The sequence below is a fragment of the Pristis pectinata genome, chromosome 20, assembly GCF_009764475.1.
Source record: "Pristis pectinata isolate sPriPec2 chromosome 20, sPriPec2.1.pri, whole genome shotgun sequence".
Classification (NCBI taxonomy): domain Eukaryota; kingdom Metazoa; phylum Chordata; class Chondrichthyes; order Rhinopristiformes; family Pristidae; genus Pristis; species Pristis pectinata.
In genome coordinates, this window is record NC_067424.1 from 34,594,127 (window position 1) to 34,611,284 (window position 17,158).

Below are 17,158 nucleotides of genomic sequence, written 5' to 3' on the forward strand. Positions count from 1 at the left end.
AAAGGTTGAAAGGTTCAAGGACACAAATTCTTACGTCAATTGGCTTATTGCCAAGTTGAGCACAAGGCACATCCATGTAAACTACAGTAATGGTGATGAAAACAAAGTATTGATTCACTGCTACACACCAGGTATGAACATATGTAGTTGCACTATACGTATGCCATTGAATAAACCATTGGGACAATGTTAGATGTAACTATCAAAAGATCTCAATTCACTTTCAAGCCAACAGGGGCCCATTAAGACTGGGCATCTCTTCACTACTGCTCTACATATAAGGATATAAAAACTAGACTCTCATAAAACCAGGTTAATACAGGCGCTGATGAAAGTTAAACTATGTGTTACGTCTTCATTATGGGGAGCAGAGTAGATACATAGAAAAAACAAGAGTGAGCAGAAAGAAATGTATACAACAAATTTATTTTCAGATCAAAACATGAGACAGTTAAGTATTTCAAATGCTGGTAGTGACATTCAGAGAAACTAGTAGAATTACCAGGGAGAGAACCAGATATATATTGCATGACAACATAACTGTATATGTTAGGTTTCTCAAACGTTTATAAAAATTTTCACGAAGTAGTTTCTCTGGGACCTGTAGATAGAGCCAAATGTGCTATTTTTGTGTTATAGGAAAACAGGGAAGAATACAGCTCCAGGTAAGGAATGTAACACATTCTGGTCAAAATGAATAGTGTACAAGATTAATTTCTACCTCATAGTTCTTCATGTAACACTGCACATTAAAAGTACGGAAATTTAAATTGGAGCATTATAGGAGCTGTGTTTTGTTTTAGCCCCTCCTGCTGTAGGCTGATTGTACAGCATTCAGGTCTATTCTAAGTTCTAGCCCCATTTTATTCTCACCACATGTGAGTGCACATGGGATGCTAGGCAAATTGGATCCAAAGTTGGCTTGAGGGTGATGGTGGAGGGTTGCTTTTGTGACTGGAAGCCTGTGACCAATGGTGTACCACAGGATCAGTTCTGGGATCCTTATTGTTTGTTATATACAGTCATGACTTAGCTGTCAGTGTAGGAGGAGTAATTAGGGGTGAATTAACACATGGCACAAAATCTGATGGTCTTGTGGATAGTGGGGAGATTAGACTCAAGCTACAGAATTGGGCAGAGCAGCAGCAGGTGAAATTTAATGATGATGTGTAGTGTATCTTTGGAGTTCAAATAAAGGTAGGGCATAGACAATGAATGGTAGAGCTCTAGGGAGTGTTGAGGAATGGAGAGACCTTGGTGTAACAAGTCCAAAGACTCTTGAAGGTGGCAGCTCAAGTAGTTCAGGTAAAGAAGGCATGTGGGATGTCAGCCTTCATTAGCTGGGGCACAGAACATAAGAACAGAAAAGTTGTGGAAAAGCTTTATAAAAGATTGATGAAGCCACATCTGGAATATTGCATACAGTTTAGGTTACCTCTGTATTAGAAAGGATGTGTTGCTCTGGAGAGGAGAGTCACCAGGATGTTGCCTGAAATGGAGTGTCTCAGTTATGAGGAGAGAATAGATAAGCTGGGTTTGTTTTCCTTGGAGCAGAGAAGGCTGAGGGGGGACCTGATAGAGGTGTATGCCATTATGAGGGGCATAAATAGGGTAGATAATAGTAAATTTTTCCCCACAGAGGTGTCTATAACCAGAGGGAGTAGATTTAAGGTAATAAGTAAGAGGTTTGAATGGGGATATAAAGAAGAATTTTTCATCTAGAAGATGGTTAGAGTTCGGAATGCACTGCCTGAGAGGGTGTTAGAGGCAGAAACTCTCACAACACTTAACAAGTATCCGGACGAGGACTTGAATCGCCAAGGTATAGAAGGCTAGTGACTAAGTGCTAGTACTTGGGATTGGTATAGATGGGTTCTTGATGGTTGGCATAAACAGGGTGGGTTGAAGGGCCTGCTTCCATTCTGTACAACTCCATGACGTTATGGCATTTCCTCCTCACAGAAAGGGAGTGGGAATAGTGCACACGATGCAGCAAATACAAACATGCTGAAAGGAATGATCCCTACAGAATGCTTAAAGAGAAGGCAGAAGTGTCTGTTGGCAGCATCACTTTGGTGGTCTCTGCAAATTGCAGAGGGTGATCCATTGAGCTAAGAGGCTGGTGTGTGGAAGGTGAGGACAAGGGGAATCCCATCCTTGTTCTGGGAGGATGGAGAAGGGCTGAGACCAGCAGTGTGTGAATAGAACAGACATAATAAAGGGCCCTGTCAATTATGGTAGCGGGGAAGCTAGGGCTGAGGGAAAAGGAAGACAGATTGGAAGCACTGATTTGGAGTATGGTGTCATCGTATCAGGTGTGACCGAAGGGGAGAAACTAGGAGAAGGGTTTCCTTGCAGGAAGCCGGGTGGAGGAAGTGTAGTCAAGATAGCTGAGGGTGTGGTTTACATGGCTACTGACTTCAACGGAACTATTGTTAATCTGTTAAAAACAGTAGAATTCACTTATCCTTTTTTTAGTGCTACTGACCAAGGCCAAATTACTATGTAAATGTAATTTCCCAATACATGCAAGGAAAACCAGTCCATTGTTCCATTATTTCCTTCTCTTAGTATCCTTAAATAGATGAGTGGCATGAGCAGATTTCTAAACTAAAGGGACCATTCCAAATCAAAGGAACTTCTGAAAGTTGCATTTAGGGCACCAGCTTCCTTTAAAACACTGTGATGGAATGCATGAGATTATGGGGATTTGACACATTTTGATACCATTATTTTCTTGATTACTGTTATTATGTATGTGTTATTTCTGGTGAGTCCCCAAGTTGTTTCATCAGGATAGTGGGCACACCATTCTTTTCCTCAGTTGTCAATACTTATGCAGAGTAATTACTTAATATTTCCATTGTTTCCCTATTTTCTTTTACAATGTCACCATTTTCAAGACCACGTTGCACCAGGCCCCTTCCACTTTTTTTTTAATGTAATTGCAAAAAACTTTTATGTTGTTCTTCATATCTGTTACACTTCATTTCATACTTCTGTTTTTTTTTAGCTTCCCCTGGCTATTTTGTCACCCTTTATAGTTCTTCCTCAGCTTCGAGCTTCCAGCTTTCTGTTTGTGTGTTTTTTCCCATGTTGTTCTTTACCCCATTTGTTTTTTTTGGCAACTAGAGCTCTTGTCCTTTCAAACTACAAATGGACTTTGTGTCTCATCAAATTCTTTTCTAAATACTTTCCGCTAACCTACTGTCATTTTAGCTTTTAACAGATTAATGGTATACATTGTCATTATCACATCTGATGGGTGTTAGTCTTACCTACATATAAGTGTTGTTTTGCATTTCTCTTTCAATCACTACATTCAACTCAATAAGATTATGATCTTGATGATATATATATTCACGTACTGCAGCTCTGTTAACTAAATCTGGCACATTACTCAATACTGAATGTAACATTTTCCAGTACTGGATCACATTATCATAAAGAAAACCTATCAAGAAATTAACGAGCTTTCACTCGTGAGCTGGTCTGGTTATCCTAATCCACATTAAAGTTAAAATCCTTCATTGAAACTACACTGATTTTGCTACATTTTATCCAATATTAGATACAAATTCTGATATTGCATAGTTGGCACCACGGGGCTGATACAAAACTCCCACTGGAGTCTTAAATCCTTTTATTACAAAAATTCTACCCACAATGTCCTCACCCTCTGGTTATCTGAGTTAGAACCAGAACCACAGCTAAACTAAGGCACCATTCTCACTATTAATAAAGAGTGTCCACTTGAAAGATTAGCTGTACTTAGAAAAGGGTTTGGATGGGATGCAGTAATGGAAGTTGCATAGGTAACTCAAATCCTCCTTAGGTACAGGGGTAGTGATATAGGAACAGAAATTTGCAAACATTACACCCGTATTTAAAAAAAGTTGTTAGGAAACCACAGACCATCTGTTTGACCTCAATGGTAGGAACAAAGTTCGTGGAACACATTAATAGTTAATTGAAATGTGGAATAATAAATAAAAGTTAGAACGGACATGTTAGCAACGCCTCATTTTTAATTAACTTGATTGGGACTTTTGATAAGGTAATTGTGAGCATTAATAAGTGCAATGCAATTTGTTTTATATATATATATAGAAATGCAAAATGGAATTTGCCACACGTTATATGTCAGAGACCATGAAGAGCAATGGATACAACATTGGCTTAGAGCGGGAAACAAGGAACAGTGCTGAATGTTTTTGTTTCCCAACCTGAACAAGGAATACAGGGATTGGGACTAGGGCCACTAGTTTTCCTAAACACATTAATAACTTGGATTTTGCTGTATAAGGGATAATCTCAAAGTTTCCATTTGACAAAAAATTTAAAAGTTTTGTAAATGCAGAGAAGTGATAGAATTCAAAAAGACTTAGCTGGCAAAACTTGATGAAGAGAAGTGCAGAGCGATACATTTTGGTAAAAATAAAGAACAAGAAGAGGCATCATGAATAATAAGAGAACAATTCTAAAGGGAATGCAAGGAGAGGAGACATATTCATGAGTCTGAAGGCAAGAAAGGTTGAGAATGCAGTTTAAGAACAGCATAAGGCCGTCAGATCTTTATAATGGGATTATGTACAAAAGCAGCAAAATAATCTTAAATCTATGTAACTGGCCCAAACTAGATTATTGTGTTCAGCTCTGGGAAGCACACATTAAAGAGGCTGTACAAAAGATTTTAAATGATCCTGGAGATGACATTCTTCAGCTGAGGATAAATTTGAGAAGCTAGGGTTCTTCCCTTCGGCCAGAGAAGTGTGAGAGGTGATATGGTGAAAGTGTACAAGATCATGTAAAGTCTAGATTATGTAAATAAAACAAAACTACGTTGACAAATGCACCAAGAGCCAGTCAACATACATTTAAGGGACTGGCAAAAGAACCAAAGAATATATGGGAAAAAAAGCTTTATCTGACAACCAGTTGTTATGATGGGCATGCATGATCTGAGAGGATGGTGGAAGCAGGTTCAGTGGTGGCTTTTTAAGTGCTAAATAGAAAAAAAATGTACAGGACTGCCAAGAAAGGGCTGTTGAATTGGAATGTGATTGATTTCTCTTTCAAAAACACAACAGGTTCAATGGGCCAAATTAACTCTTTCTCAGCTATAAGAATTCCAGGATATATTTTCTTAACATTGCCTAAAACTGGCATTGTAATGCCGAGCAGACACAAGGCAGTACCTTGCTTGCACTTCCCTGATAATCCTCTGGGTGGTGCTGCCATTCACAGATTTGGCCCTATTGGTGAATTAAATAAACGAATAATCTCCTTTCCAATGGTTTAGTTATAAACATACAGCAGAAAATCCAATATATTAATGTGTACTCCTATATAGTATTATTGATTTTCCCAATGCATCACATGATTTAGCTGATGAGTAACTGAACCAAAGAGTTGTGAACAGTCCATTGTGCAAACCACCCTCCCTTCCATGAACTCTGTCTACACTTCCCGCTACAGCGGGAAAGCAGCCAACATAATCAAGGACCCCTCCCACCCTGGTCAATCTCTCTTCTCCCCTAAACAGAAGATACAAAAGCTTGAAAGCACGTACCACAAGACTTAAAGTTTCTATCCTACTGTTATCAGACTGTAAAGTAGGGCAGACCATGCCCTAAAAGTGAATTCTTGATCTCCCAATCTGCTCCTTTGTGGCCCTTGCACTTTATTTGTTTACTGCTCTGCACTTTCTCTGCAGGCGAAACACTATATTCTGCATCCTGTTTTCTTTTTACTACCTCAATGTACCTATGCGTGGCATGATCTGCCTGGATGGCATGCAAACAAAAGCTTTTCAATGTATCTCATTGCACATGAAAATAAAACAATTCCATACCATTAATCCCCAATCTGAGTTGAATTCAGAGAGCACAGAAGGGACCATTGTGCAACTGGGTTTTGTGTTGGGGATTGAGAAAATGTTCAATCTCCTGATTGTTATTCACTGATTTCCTGCTGCAAAAAATCCAGTTTCAGACAGGGTTAGGGTAGGCTGTGCTGCCTCACGCAGTTGAATAGACATACACAGGATTTCCACATGCACAATGGATACTTGGTACTGTATATGGAATCATAGGTAAAGTAGTTTTTTGACCACGGGTGACTGGGTGGTGTGTTGGAAATGTTGAGAAAGCTATCAAAAATTTGGAATTGTCTAGAAAAACCAGGGAAAAGTCACAAGGCAGACTTGAATGTAAACTCTTCAGCCACAAACTGAATATAACTCAATGTTCCCATTTCACATTTGCAGATTCATCTGGTCTATGCAGGATAATCATTCAGGTTACAAAGGGTAGTAGAGGGTGAGATTAAGAGGCAATGATCAGATACCATCACGCTTGGGTTTTCAGTTATGAAAGAAGAGTGGCTCCAAGATATTCCCTTCTCATTGTGTCTGTTCATCTATCCCTCTCTGATCACCCTTTCCCTTGTACTCATGACTCCAAACTACATAACCACCAAATTACACTTCCTGCATCTTGGATATAACCATAAATGACGGTTTTACTTTCACAACTAATGTGTTTCTTCTAAATACATCTTTATTTCTTCCATTACAGCTTTATAAAACTTTAGTTAGGCCTCATCTGGAGTACTGCATTCAGTTCTGGTTGCCCCATTATAGGAAGGATGTCAAGGCTTTGGAGAGGGTGCAGCAGAGGTTTACCAAGATGCTGCCTGGATTAGAGGGCATGTGCTATGAGGAGAGGTTGGACAGACTTGGGTTGTTCTCTCTGGAGCAGTGGAGGCTGAGGGGAGATCTGATAGAGGTTTATAAGATTATGAGAAGCATACAGAGAGTAGACAGCCAGTATCTTTTCCCCAGGGTTGAAATGTCTAATACCAGAGGGCATGCATTTAAGGTGATAGGGGATAAGTTCAAAGGAGATGTGTGGGGCAAGTTTTATACATAGAGAGTGGAATGTGCTGCCTGGGGTGTGGGTGGAGGCAAGTACGACTGGGGCATTCAAGAAGCTCTTAGACAGACTCATAAATGTGAGGGAAATGGTAGGATATGGACACTGTGTAGGCAGAAGGGATTAGTTTAGTTGGGCATTTTATTACTAATGTAATTGGTTTGGCACAATATTGTGGGCCGAAGGGCCTGTTCCTGTGCTGTACTGTTCTATGTTCAATGTTATATTACAGGTGTGATATTAATCTGTCATTGCAACTGACATTCAAGTCTTCAAAGTTATCTTCTTTCCAGGGGGTCTGGGCAATTTTCCCCTTTATCAACAGCACCATCAAAGTTTATCTGGCAGTTATCTAACATTTTTTGTGTGACCCTGCTCTGCACAAATTGGCTGTCTGGGTTTCCACAATGTGATAGTGACTACACCTTCAAAAGCTACTTGATCAGCCCTGAGTTCAATGGAAAGTGCTGTAGAAAGGCAAGTCTTCTGTTCCTTTACCTTGCCCAAGTATACATGCCTGTCAGGCTCCTGAATACCCTGGAGGCTGTTTCAGGCAAATGCCACGTTAAAAGCCCTGGTTTGCACAATGGCGTATAAGAACGTTGGCTGCTGCTGAACATGTTTATACATTTAGTGCAACACACTGAGTTCGGTATTTTCTTCGTCCAATTCGGTTTTGCACTAACCCTGCACTCATTTTGTATTCTGTATATACCATTTTTTGCACTATTTGTGCTTGCACAATTGTATGTCCTCTGTTCTATGTATGTCCTCTGTTACGTGAGTCTCGGGGAAACGACATTTCGTTCCTCCATGTGTTTTTATAGCATCTGGGTGAGTGACAATAAGGTATAACTTGAACTTGATCTCATCTTCATGTAGTTTCTTGGTAATACCTGACATGGGTTTGGGGACATCTGATTCTCTATCTCCGCAAAAGTATCCAACCCTCAGTCCCATCCAGTTCCATCACACCCTGCATTTCATCCAAACCACAACACTGCTGAGGTTGAGTTGCAGAAAGTTTTGACTTGTCAGCCAACCTCGCCAGCGCTGGAACCTTTGCTCTCTTCCCCTCTGTCGATAGCCCTAATTTGCCGTCACTCCTTTCCTCTGTGCAGAGGCCACACGGAATGAACTTGAACAAAGTGAGTCCTAAAATCAGGAATTCGTTCAGGTGGGAATTCGGTGCCTTGGCAGAAGGCTGCTTTGTGGTGGTTCAGGTAAGCTTCAAGCACTTTTAAAACTTTGTCCACTATTTAATGCAAGTTGTGGGATTTTTAAAAGAAAGATTACAACAGACTGGGAGGTATATACATGGCAAATCATTTTAACTTTTAGCTTCTACATCAAGTAGAAAACATTGACAAGAGCAGTATAACCAGGATAACAGAATAATAAAAGTATCTAAAGGAAATTGATGAGAAATGTAAGGATATATTTTAAACATAAATAATAGTGAAGCAGGTGAAACGTACAATTTCTGTGCCATGTGGGAACTTCAGGCATCCTCGAGAATGTGTCACATGGCACAGAAAAGGCTTAACATGTGTGTGGGTTGGTGGGCGAGCAGTTTGGAAGATGGTGCATTCCTCCCTGGGTGCTCCCCATGAAGGTACTTGAGGACCTCAGTGCCACCTCAATACTCCTGCTTCAGTCTGAATGGTCAACGCCAGGGACGTTATACTTCTTCAAGAAAGCTTTGAACACATCCTTGAATTGTTCTTTTTTTGTCTAGCTCGTAATCTCCTGCCGACACGGAGCTCCAAAGGGTGGCAGGGACACTGCCGCTAAGTAGGCTATGACCTTAGTGCCGGGTTTGACTTCTTGATCTTCAAACACTCTTTTCCTCAAACAGAAAAAGGCTCTGCTAGCCCCTAAAGACAATGGTGAATTTCAACATCGATGTCTGCCTTCCTTAGGAGTGGCTCCTGAGAAATGGGAAGGGGTCCATCTTCTCCATAGTGTTGTGTGGCAGGGGCAGTTAGGTCCTGGACCTTTGTTGTGTAGATGTTTAGGGTAAGATCCATTCTCTTCTACCCTTCAGTCAATGAATCATTGATGCTTCGGAACTCAGTACATCACGATTGGTTAACCTGATTGAGTTTTTTAACAGGGTAACTTGTGTCTTATGAGGATAGGTTGAGTGAGCGAGGGCTTTTCTCTTTGGAGAGAAGGAGGATGAGAGGTGACTTGATAGAGGTGAACAAGATGATAAGAGGCAGAGGTCAAGTGGACAGTCAGAGACTTTTTCCCAGGGCGACAATGGCTAACACAATGGGGCATAATTTTAAGGTGATTGGAGGAAAGTATAAGGGGGATGTCAGGGGTAAGTTTTTTACACAGAGAGTGGTGGGTGTGTGGAACGCACTGCCCGCAGAGGTTGTGGGGGCAGATACTTTAGGGGCATTTAAGAGACTCCTAGATAGTCACATGAATGATAGAGAAATGGACGGCGATGTGGGAGGGAAAGGTTAGATAGATATTAGAGCAGGATAAAATGTTGGCACAACATCGTGGGCTGAAGGGCCTGTACTATGCTGGAATATTCTATGTTCTATGTATCATAGGGGATTGATGAAGATAATCCAGTTAGTGTTGTACATATGCATCTTGGGAAGTTTTTTTGCTGAAGTACCATTGAAAAGGCTGGTTTTAAATAATGATTTCAAGAAAAAAATCACCTGGGACCTAGTTCACACACTTCCTTTCCACTCACAGGGTCCCAGGTTCCTGCACTCTCTCCGGAGTTCCAGTTCCTGCCCTGCATTCCCACTCATCAGGGCCAAGGTTCCCAAATTCCCCTTCCACTTACTGAGTCTACTACCTTTAAACTCACTGAGCTCCGATTCCCTCACTACCTTTCAACTCACCCAGTTCCACCACTCTTCTGAAACTAACTCGGCTTTCTTTCCCACGCTCCCATGCAATCTATCAGGTTCACTGGAGAATTTATGATTCTGCTGCGCAATACCTAAAAGTCCACTCACATGGCACCACCAAGGTCATAAACTTGCCAGATTAGTGAAGCTTTACCGTATCAAATATTAAACTTCTAACTTTCCTCCTGTACTTTGTGACACTGTGTACTGACTGCTAGTGAACGAGTGAAATCAGGGTGTGTGGGGCCTCTACAGTCTCCTCACATCCCAGAGGACAAGTGCCAGATCTCTGTCCCTCCCTGTCCTTCCTGGCATTCAGATCAGGAAGTCCACCAGCATAGTATGGGCCAGCACATCTTATTGTTCAGTAGCTCATTTTGGACATCAGCTCAGATTGTTTCACCAGTGGAGATAAGTTCCCAACACATCTTATTGAAATCAGCTTGAAAGTAGAATATGGTGCATTAAATGAATGCAGAGCTTCACAAATCAGCACGGAATTCCATATTGAAATACTTCAACGTAACTGGTTTCTCAACCCATCTGGGACAACTGTAAGTGACTGTGTTCCAGTATACTTTTGCATTGACAGAGGATCATTGCTATACTGGTATCAAACTATTCATGATACAAAGGCTGCAATAACGGCACATTCAGGCCTCGTTTGCTGTAGCAAAAATAGCATGTAAGGACCTTCCATTGAGTTGCTGCTCTTCCAAATGCACATCAACAAATCCCGTCTCACTCAGAACCTCCATGTAAGGCTCAGGTTGCCATTTTGTATCCTTCAACACTCCAGAAGCAACCAACCTCTTTAGATCCTCCAGGTGCAAGGTGGTGACCATCAGACCTCCTGTCAAATAAAAGATGTAAATACTTGGGGTTTTTTTGGAAGGTATTTGAAGCAACTTCAATCTCAAGATCTTATAATAAGGAAGTAAAAACACCAGAGCAATAATGACATTGCAGAACCTTAGACTCTAAGCACCTGGTCTTCTGTGGACAGTCCTGGCCCATGTAGCATGGCAGGGTGCATGCAGGGATGATGTTTCCCCTGGCTGGGGGTGGGGGTGGGGGGGTGTCTAGAACCAGGGATCATAGTCACAAAATCCAGGGTCAGCCGCTCAGGACAAAGATGAGAAGAAATTTCTTCACACGGAGGGTATTGAATCTTTTGAATTCTCTACTCAGGAGGGCTGCGGAGGCACTTGCCAAGTCAGAGAGCGACGGATTTTGGGTATTAAGGGAATCGAGATATATGGGGTCAGTGCAGGAAAGTGGCACCAAAGTAAATGGTCACCCGTGACCTTAGTGAATAGCAGAACAGGCGAAAGGGGCCGAATGGCCTACTCCTGCTTCTATTGTTGTGTGTTCTTATGGCCTTATCCTCCGCAGGCATTGTCTCTCATTTGACATATGACCTTGTCCTGCACTGGTGGTATCTGGATGAGCACTTGAGTCACTGAGGCAAGGGCAGCTATGCACCAAGTCCCAGTAAGTGGGATGTGGAAACGGCTACTCGGTGGGTCGAAGACCACAAGAAAATAGGAGCAGGCCACTTGGCCCCTCAAGCCTGGCCCCGCCATTCCACAAGATCATGGCTGATCTGTGCTGGCCTCAGCTCCTCTTCTGTGCCAGTTCCTCATAACCCCCCCAATTCCTCGCTCTCACCATTATATATCCGATGATTCGGCCTCCCATCACCCTCTGGGGCAGAGAATTCCAGAGACTCACCACCCTCCGAGAGAAGAAATTTCTATGCACCTTGGTTTTAAATGACCGGCCCCTTATTTTGTAGTTACGTCCCCTTGTTTGTGACTCTCCCGCTCCTGAAAACATCTCAACATCTACCTGGTCAAGCCCTCTTAGGATCTTGTTTGTGTGAATAAGATCACCCCTCATTCTTCTGAACTCCATGGAATACTGACCCAAACTGTCCAGCCTCTCTTGATAGGGAAACCCTCTCATCCCAGGAATTAACCTGGTGAATTCCCTTTGGACTGGCTCCAAAGCTATCTTTAGGTAAGAGGACCAAAGCTGTGTGTAGTGTTCCAGGCGTGGTCTCACCAGCAGGCTGCACAACTATAATAACACTGCCCTATTTGTAAACTCCTTCATATTAAAGGCCAATATGCCGTTTACCTCCTTATCTCCTTGTTGGACTTGCCTGCTAACTTTTCGTGATTCATGCACTGGAACACCAAACTTTACTCATTTGTAGCGCCTCTCCATTTAAGTAATAACCCGCCCTTTGATTCCACTTGCTGGAAGTGCATGACCTCACACTCCCCCTTCCCCCCCCCCCCACATTAACCTCAAGGCTTTGCCAGGCTTCCGCCCCCTCAATCTATCTCTACCCCGTTGCAGAATCACAATGTATTCATCACAACATGTCGACACAGGAGACTGCTGGTGCTGGAACCTGAAGCTGGAGGAATTCAGTGAGTCCAGCAGCATCTGGAGGCAAAGAGATGGTTCACCCTGCATCTGGACCTTGAAGTGAGCTGCCTCCTCAGATGCTGCCCGACCCGCCAAGTTTTCCACCGGCAAGTTTTCGTTGTGCCTGTTTCTGTGCCGTGTGGCCCAGTGACCACAGTGATTAAACAGCCCCAGCAGTGTACCTGGTTTCATTACTCTACGGATCTCCCGGCTCCCAGCTCGCAGGTCAGGCCAGAAGTAGTAACAGTTGCAGTGGTAAACCCTGTCCACCACACCACCCTCCAGAGGGATCTGCTCCACGCTGCCCAGGAACAGATTCACCTTCCCCGTCTGAATCTCCGCCTGCATCCTCTCGCTGGCCACATTATACATGTATTCCGAGATATCCAGGCCGTACAGCTTGCCCGGGGGGTGTGTCAGGCGTCGGGCAGCTTCCTGCAACCCCAGGCCCGGTCCAAAGCCCAGTTCCAGGACCACATTCCCGGGCTGTATATCACACAGCTTCACAGCACTCGCCTCCAGCAACCTGTTATGCTTCTCAAAAAACTTTTTCGCCATCCACCCCCACAGGTTTTGGGTGGGTTTCCCCAGCTGCTGAGTGATCCGCTCGGCAAACATTTCCACAACGCCGAAATCGCTCCGGTTGCAATTGCACAACAAGGCACCCACCCTTGCTGGATGATTGACGGCTTTACCGACTATACCGAAGCGAGGGAGCGTCCAAAGGCAATGTACATGCGGTACATCAACCAATCAGCTGGTGGGCGGCTTGTCACTAAAGTTACACCAAGAGTTCACAGCGAGTGAAGTCAGAGAAACACAGCACACGAACAGGGGGAGAGGGAAGGCGAGGGGGAGGGGGAGAGGGAAGGCGAGGGGGAGGGGGAGAGGGAAGGCGAGGGGGGGGGGGAGAGGGAAGGCGAGGGGGAGGGGGAGAGGGAAGGCGAGGGGGAGGGGGAGAGGGAAGGCGAGGGGGAGAGGGAAGGCGAGGGGGAGGGGGAGAGGGAAGGCGGGGGGGAGGGGGAGAGGGAAGGCGGGGGGGTGGGGGAGAGGGAAGGCGGGGGGGAGGGGGAGAGGGAAGGCGGGGGGGAGGGGGAGAGGGAAGGCGGGGGGGAGGGGGAGAGGGAAGGCGGGGGGGAGGGGGAGAGGGAAGGCGGGGGGGAGGGGGAGAGGGAAGGCGGGGGGGAGGGGGAGAGGGAAGGCGGGGGGGAGGGGGAGAGGGAAGGCGGGGGGGAGGGGGAGAGGGAAGGCGGGGGGGAGGGGGAGAGGGAAGGCGGGGGGGAGGGGGAGAGGGAAGGCGGGGGGGAGGGGAGGGGGAGAGGGAAGGCGGGGGGGAGGGGGAGAGGGAAGGCGGGGGGGAGGGGAGAGGGGAGGGGAGAGGGAAGGCGGGGGGGAGGGGGAGAGGGAAGGCGGGGGGGAGGGGGGGAGGGAGGGGGGGAGGGAAGGCGGGGGGGAGGGGGGGAGGGAAGGCGGGGGGGAGGGGGGGAGGGGGAGAGGGAAGGCGGGGGGGAGGGGGAGAGGGAAGGCGGGGGGGGAGAGGGAAGGCGGGGGGGGGGAGAGGGAAGGCGGGGGGGGGGAGAGGGAAGGCGGGGGGGGAGAGGGAAGGCGGGGGGGGGGAGAGAGGGAAGGCGGGGGGGGGGAGGGAAGGCGGGGGGGGAGAGGGAAGGCGGGGGGGGGAGAGGGAAGGCGGGGGGGGCGGGGAGGGGGAGAGGGAAGGCGGGGGGGGCGGGGAGAGGGAGAGGGAAGGCGGGGGGGGAGAGAGGGAGGGCGGGGGGGGAGAGGGAAGGCGGGGGGGAGAGGGAAGGGGGGAAGAGGGAGGGCGGGGGGAGAGGGAAGGGGGGAAGAGGGAAGGCGGGGGGGAGAGGGAAGGCGGGGGGGAGGGGGAGAGGGAGGGGGAGAGGGAGAGGGAGGGGAGGGAGGGGGAGAGGGAGGGAGGGGGGAGAGGGAGGGGGAGGGAGGGGGGGAGGGAAGGGGGGAGGGGGGGAGGGAAGGGGGGAGGGAAGGGAGATGGGGGGAAAGTGTGAGAAGGGGAAAGAGGGGCATCTTTGTTATAATGCGCCTTAAATACGTGAATTCTGTCAGTTTCAGGCGGGAGAGATTTAAATGTTTGTCCATTGCTTGGTACACGTTAGATCGTTACTTTCAAACGATTTACAACAGACTGGAAGATTGATAGAAGTATTGTGGGCTGTTTTACTTCCGGTAAACTAATTAGTTTAAAAAAAACTATCAAATGAATAGAAATCTGAAGTGAATGAATACATTAAACAAAATCTGATGCCAATGTCTGTGATCAGTTAAAACTGCAGAACGTGGGAGTTTCTGGAGCATACGGAGATTCCTGACAACCACATCTGCTGTATCTTTTTAAAAGAGTCAGTTACAATTCCTGAGTTTATTCTAGCTGCGTCTAATGGAGAGTGTGGGAAGAGGAGATTTGCCGAGACAGTATCATACGGGAAGCAGCAACACCTCTGTGTGCTGGAGCTGGGCAGGAGTCAGGGGGAGAAGGTGACTGGATAAAACGCAAAACAGTACAGCATAGGAACAGGCCCTTCGGCCCACCATGTCTGTGCTAACCATGATGCCAATTTAAATTAATCCCATCTGCCTGCAAATGGTCTATATCCCCTCATTCCCTGCTGTTCGTGAGCCTGTCTAAAAGCCTCTTAAACATAGTTATCCTATCTGCTTCCGCCACCTCCCCTGGCAGTGTATTCCAGGCACCTGCCATCTTCTATGTAAAAACAAAATGTGCCTCATAAATCTCCTTTAAACTTTCCCCTTTTCACCTTAAACCTATGCCCTCTAGTATTTATCATTTCCACGCTGGGAAAAAGACGGGCTGTCCACCCTGTTTACGCCTCTCGTGATTTTATAAACTTCTATCAGGTTGTCCCTCGGTCTCTGACACTCCAGAGAAAGCAATTAAAGTTTATCCAACCTCTCCTTATAATAGCTAATACTCTCTTAATCCAAGCAACATCCTGGTATACTTCTCCTGCACTGTCTCCAAAGCTTCCACATCCTTCCTATAATGCAGCAACCAGAACGACACACAATGCTCCAAATGTGTCCTAACCAACATTTTATACAGCTGCAACATGACTTCCCTACTTTTATACTCGGTCCACCAACCGATAAAGGCAAGTAAAAAAGTATGTCTTCTTTACCACCCTATCTACTTGTGTTGCTACTTTCAGAGAGCTATGAACTTGCACCCCAGGATCCCTCTGTACGTCAAGGTTCCTAAGGGCCCTGCCATTTACTGTACACTTCCCTCTTACATTTGACCTCCCAGAAGGGCAACACCTCACTTGTCCGGATTAAATTCCATCTGCCATTTCACTGCCCACATTTGCAACTGGTCTATATCCTGCTGTATCCTTTGATAACCTTTCTCACTGTCCACAACTCTGCCAATTTTTGTGCTGTCTGCAAACTTATTAACCAGCCCACCTACATTTGTGTCCAAATCATTTATACAACTCACGAACAGAGGGCCCAGCACTTATCCCTGTGGAACACCACTGGTCACACCCCTCCACCACTACCCTCTGTCTTTCTTGGCCAAGCCAATTTTGAATCCAATCCACTAAGTCACCATAGCTACCATGTGCCTTAATCTTTTGGACCAGCCTACTATGGGGGACTTGGTTGAATGCTTTACTACAGTCCATGTATACAACATCTGCTGCCCTACCCTCATCAATTATCTTCATCACCTCCTCAAAAAACTCAGTGTTTGTAAGACAATGACCTCCCCTGTACAAAGCCATGTTGACCATTCCTAATAAGTCTTTGCTTTTCCAGATGCAAGTAGATCCTATCCCTAAGAACCTTCTCCAATTATGTCCCTACCACCCATAAAGCTAACCAGTCTATAATTTGCTGGTTTGCCCCTATTGCCTTTCTTAAGCAAAGGAACAACATTGGTTATTTCTCCAGTGTTGATGGACCTCACCTGTGGCTAATGAGGATACAAAGATCTCAGTTAAGCCCCTAGCAATCTCCTCTCTTGCCTCCCTCAATGACCTGTGATGGATCACATCAGGCCCTAGGGAGTAATCCACCTTAATGTTCTTCAAGAGACCCAACACCTCCTCCTCCTTGATATCAAATGAAGATAGGTGGACCCTGGATATATTCACACACAGAAACCTCAGCCTTTGACTTTGTCCAGTGGATTCAAGGTTCTTCTTCCCATCCTCACAAGTACCAGATGTGGAGGAAGACTGGAGGGAGGATGAGAATCTGCCCACAGCACTGTTGGATGGCAGGAGTAGATGGAAGGAAAAGGAATGAGGCAGCAAGGATCGGTGCAGTCAGGGGAGAGACACTAGCCACTGCAGATGTGAATGGGACTCCCAAAAACTCTGGAAAGCAGAGTGGGAGGTGGGCTGATCCAGTTGTCCCAATCCACATAGGAACCAACAACTAAACCTCAACAAGTCCTCCAAAGCTGAGCCCTCATTCCAGAGTTCTAGAAAAGGTGGCAGCAAATATACCAGATGAATTAGTCACTAGCTTCCATGGCTCGCCAAATTCTGAAATAGTTCCATCACACTGAAAAATTTAAGATGTAGCAGTCCTTCTTAAAAAGGGGGAGAAAAAATATAGGGAATTTTCCTTAGAAAATGGAGCACAAAACTTCTGAAGTGCCATCATCCTTCACACCAAGCTCCATACGGTTGATCAGAGCCCTTGATAAGCTTTAATTTTATCTTTCAATTTGTTCAAACCAGCTGTAGGAGATCTCAGAACAGTACAGTCAATAACGAGATTAATATGGATCAAGGACAGATTCTCTAAAGCCCATTTACAACATATTACAACCATTTTAATTCCATCGTACATATAACAGCAGAAAAGGGCAGGTGACTCCTGAAATCTGTGAAGATA

At 45.4% G+C, this 17,158-nt stretch overlaps 1 protein-coding gene across 1 annotated transcript; it reads right to left on the reverse strand.

Moving 5' to 3' along the window:
* Positions 1–443: 443 nt before the first annotated feature.
* LOC127580746 (arsenite methyltransferase-like) lies at positions 444–12,921 on the reverse strand. The gene is made up of 2 exons (XM_052034562.1): positions 12,439–12,921; positions 444–10,670 (listed from the first exon to the last, which is right to left on the reverse strand). The coding sequence occupies exons 1-2, from the start codon at positions 12,872–12,874 to the stop codon at positions 10,471–10,473; spliced, it is 636 nt and encodes a 211-aa protein (XP_051890522.1). The 5' UTR covers positions 12,875–12,921; the 3' UTR covers positions 444–10,470.
* Positions 12,922–17,158: the final 4,237 nt, after the last annotated feature.

Excerpts from the sequence above, each read along its gene's own strand:
- LOC127580746 (XM_052034562.1), bottom strand. The coding sequence starts at position 12,874 with ATGTTTGCCGAGCGGATCACTCAGCAGCTGGGGAAACCCACCCAAAAC. Across the intron at positions 10,671-12,438 it reads CCGTAGAGTAATGAAACCAG|GAGGTCTGATGGTCACCACC; the intron begins GTACACTGCTGG and ends TTTATTTGACAG.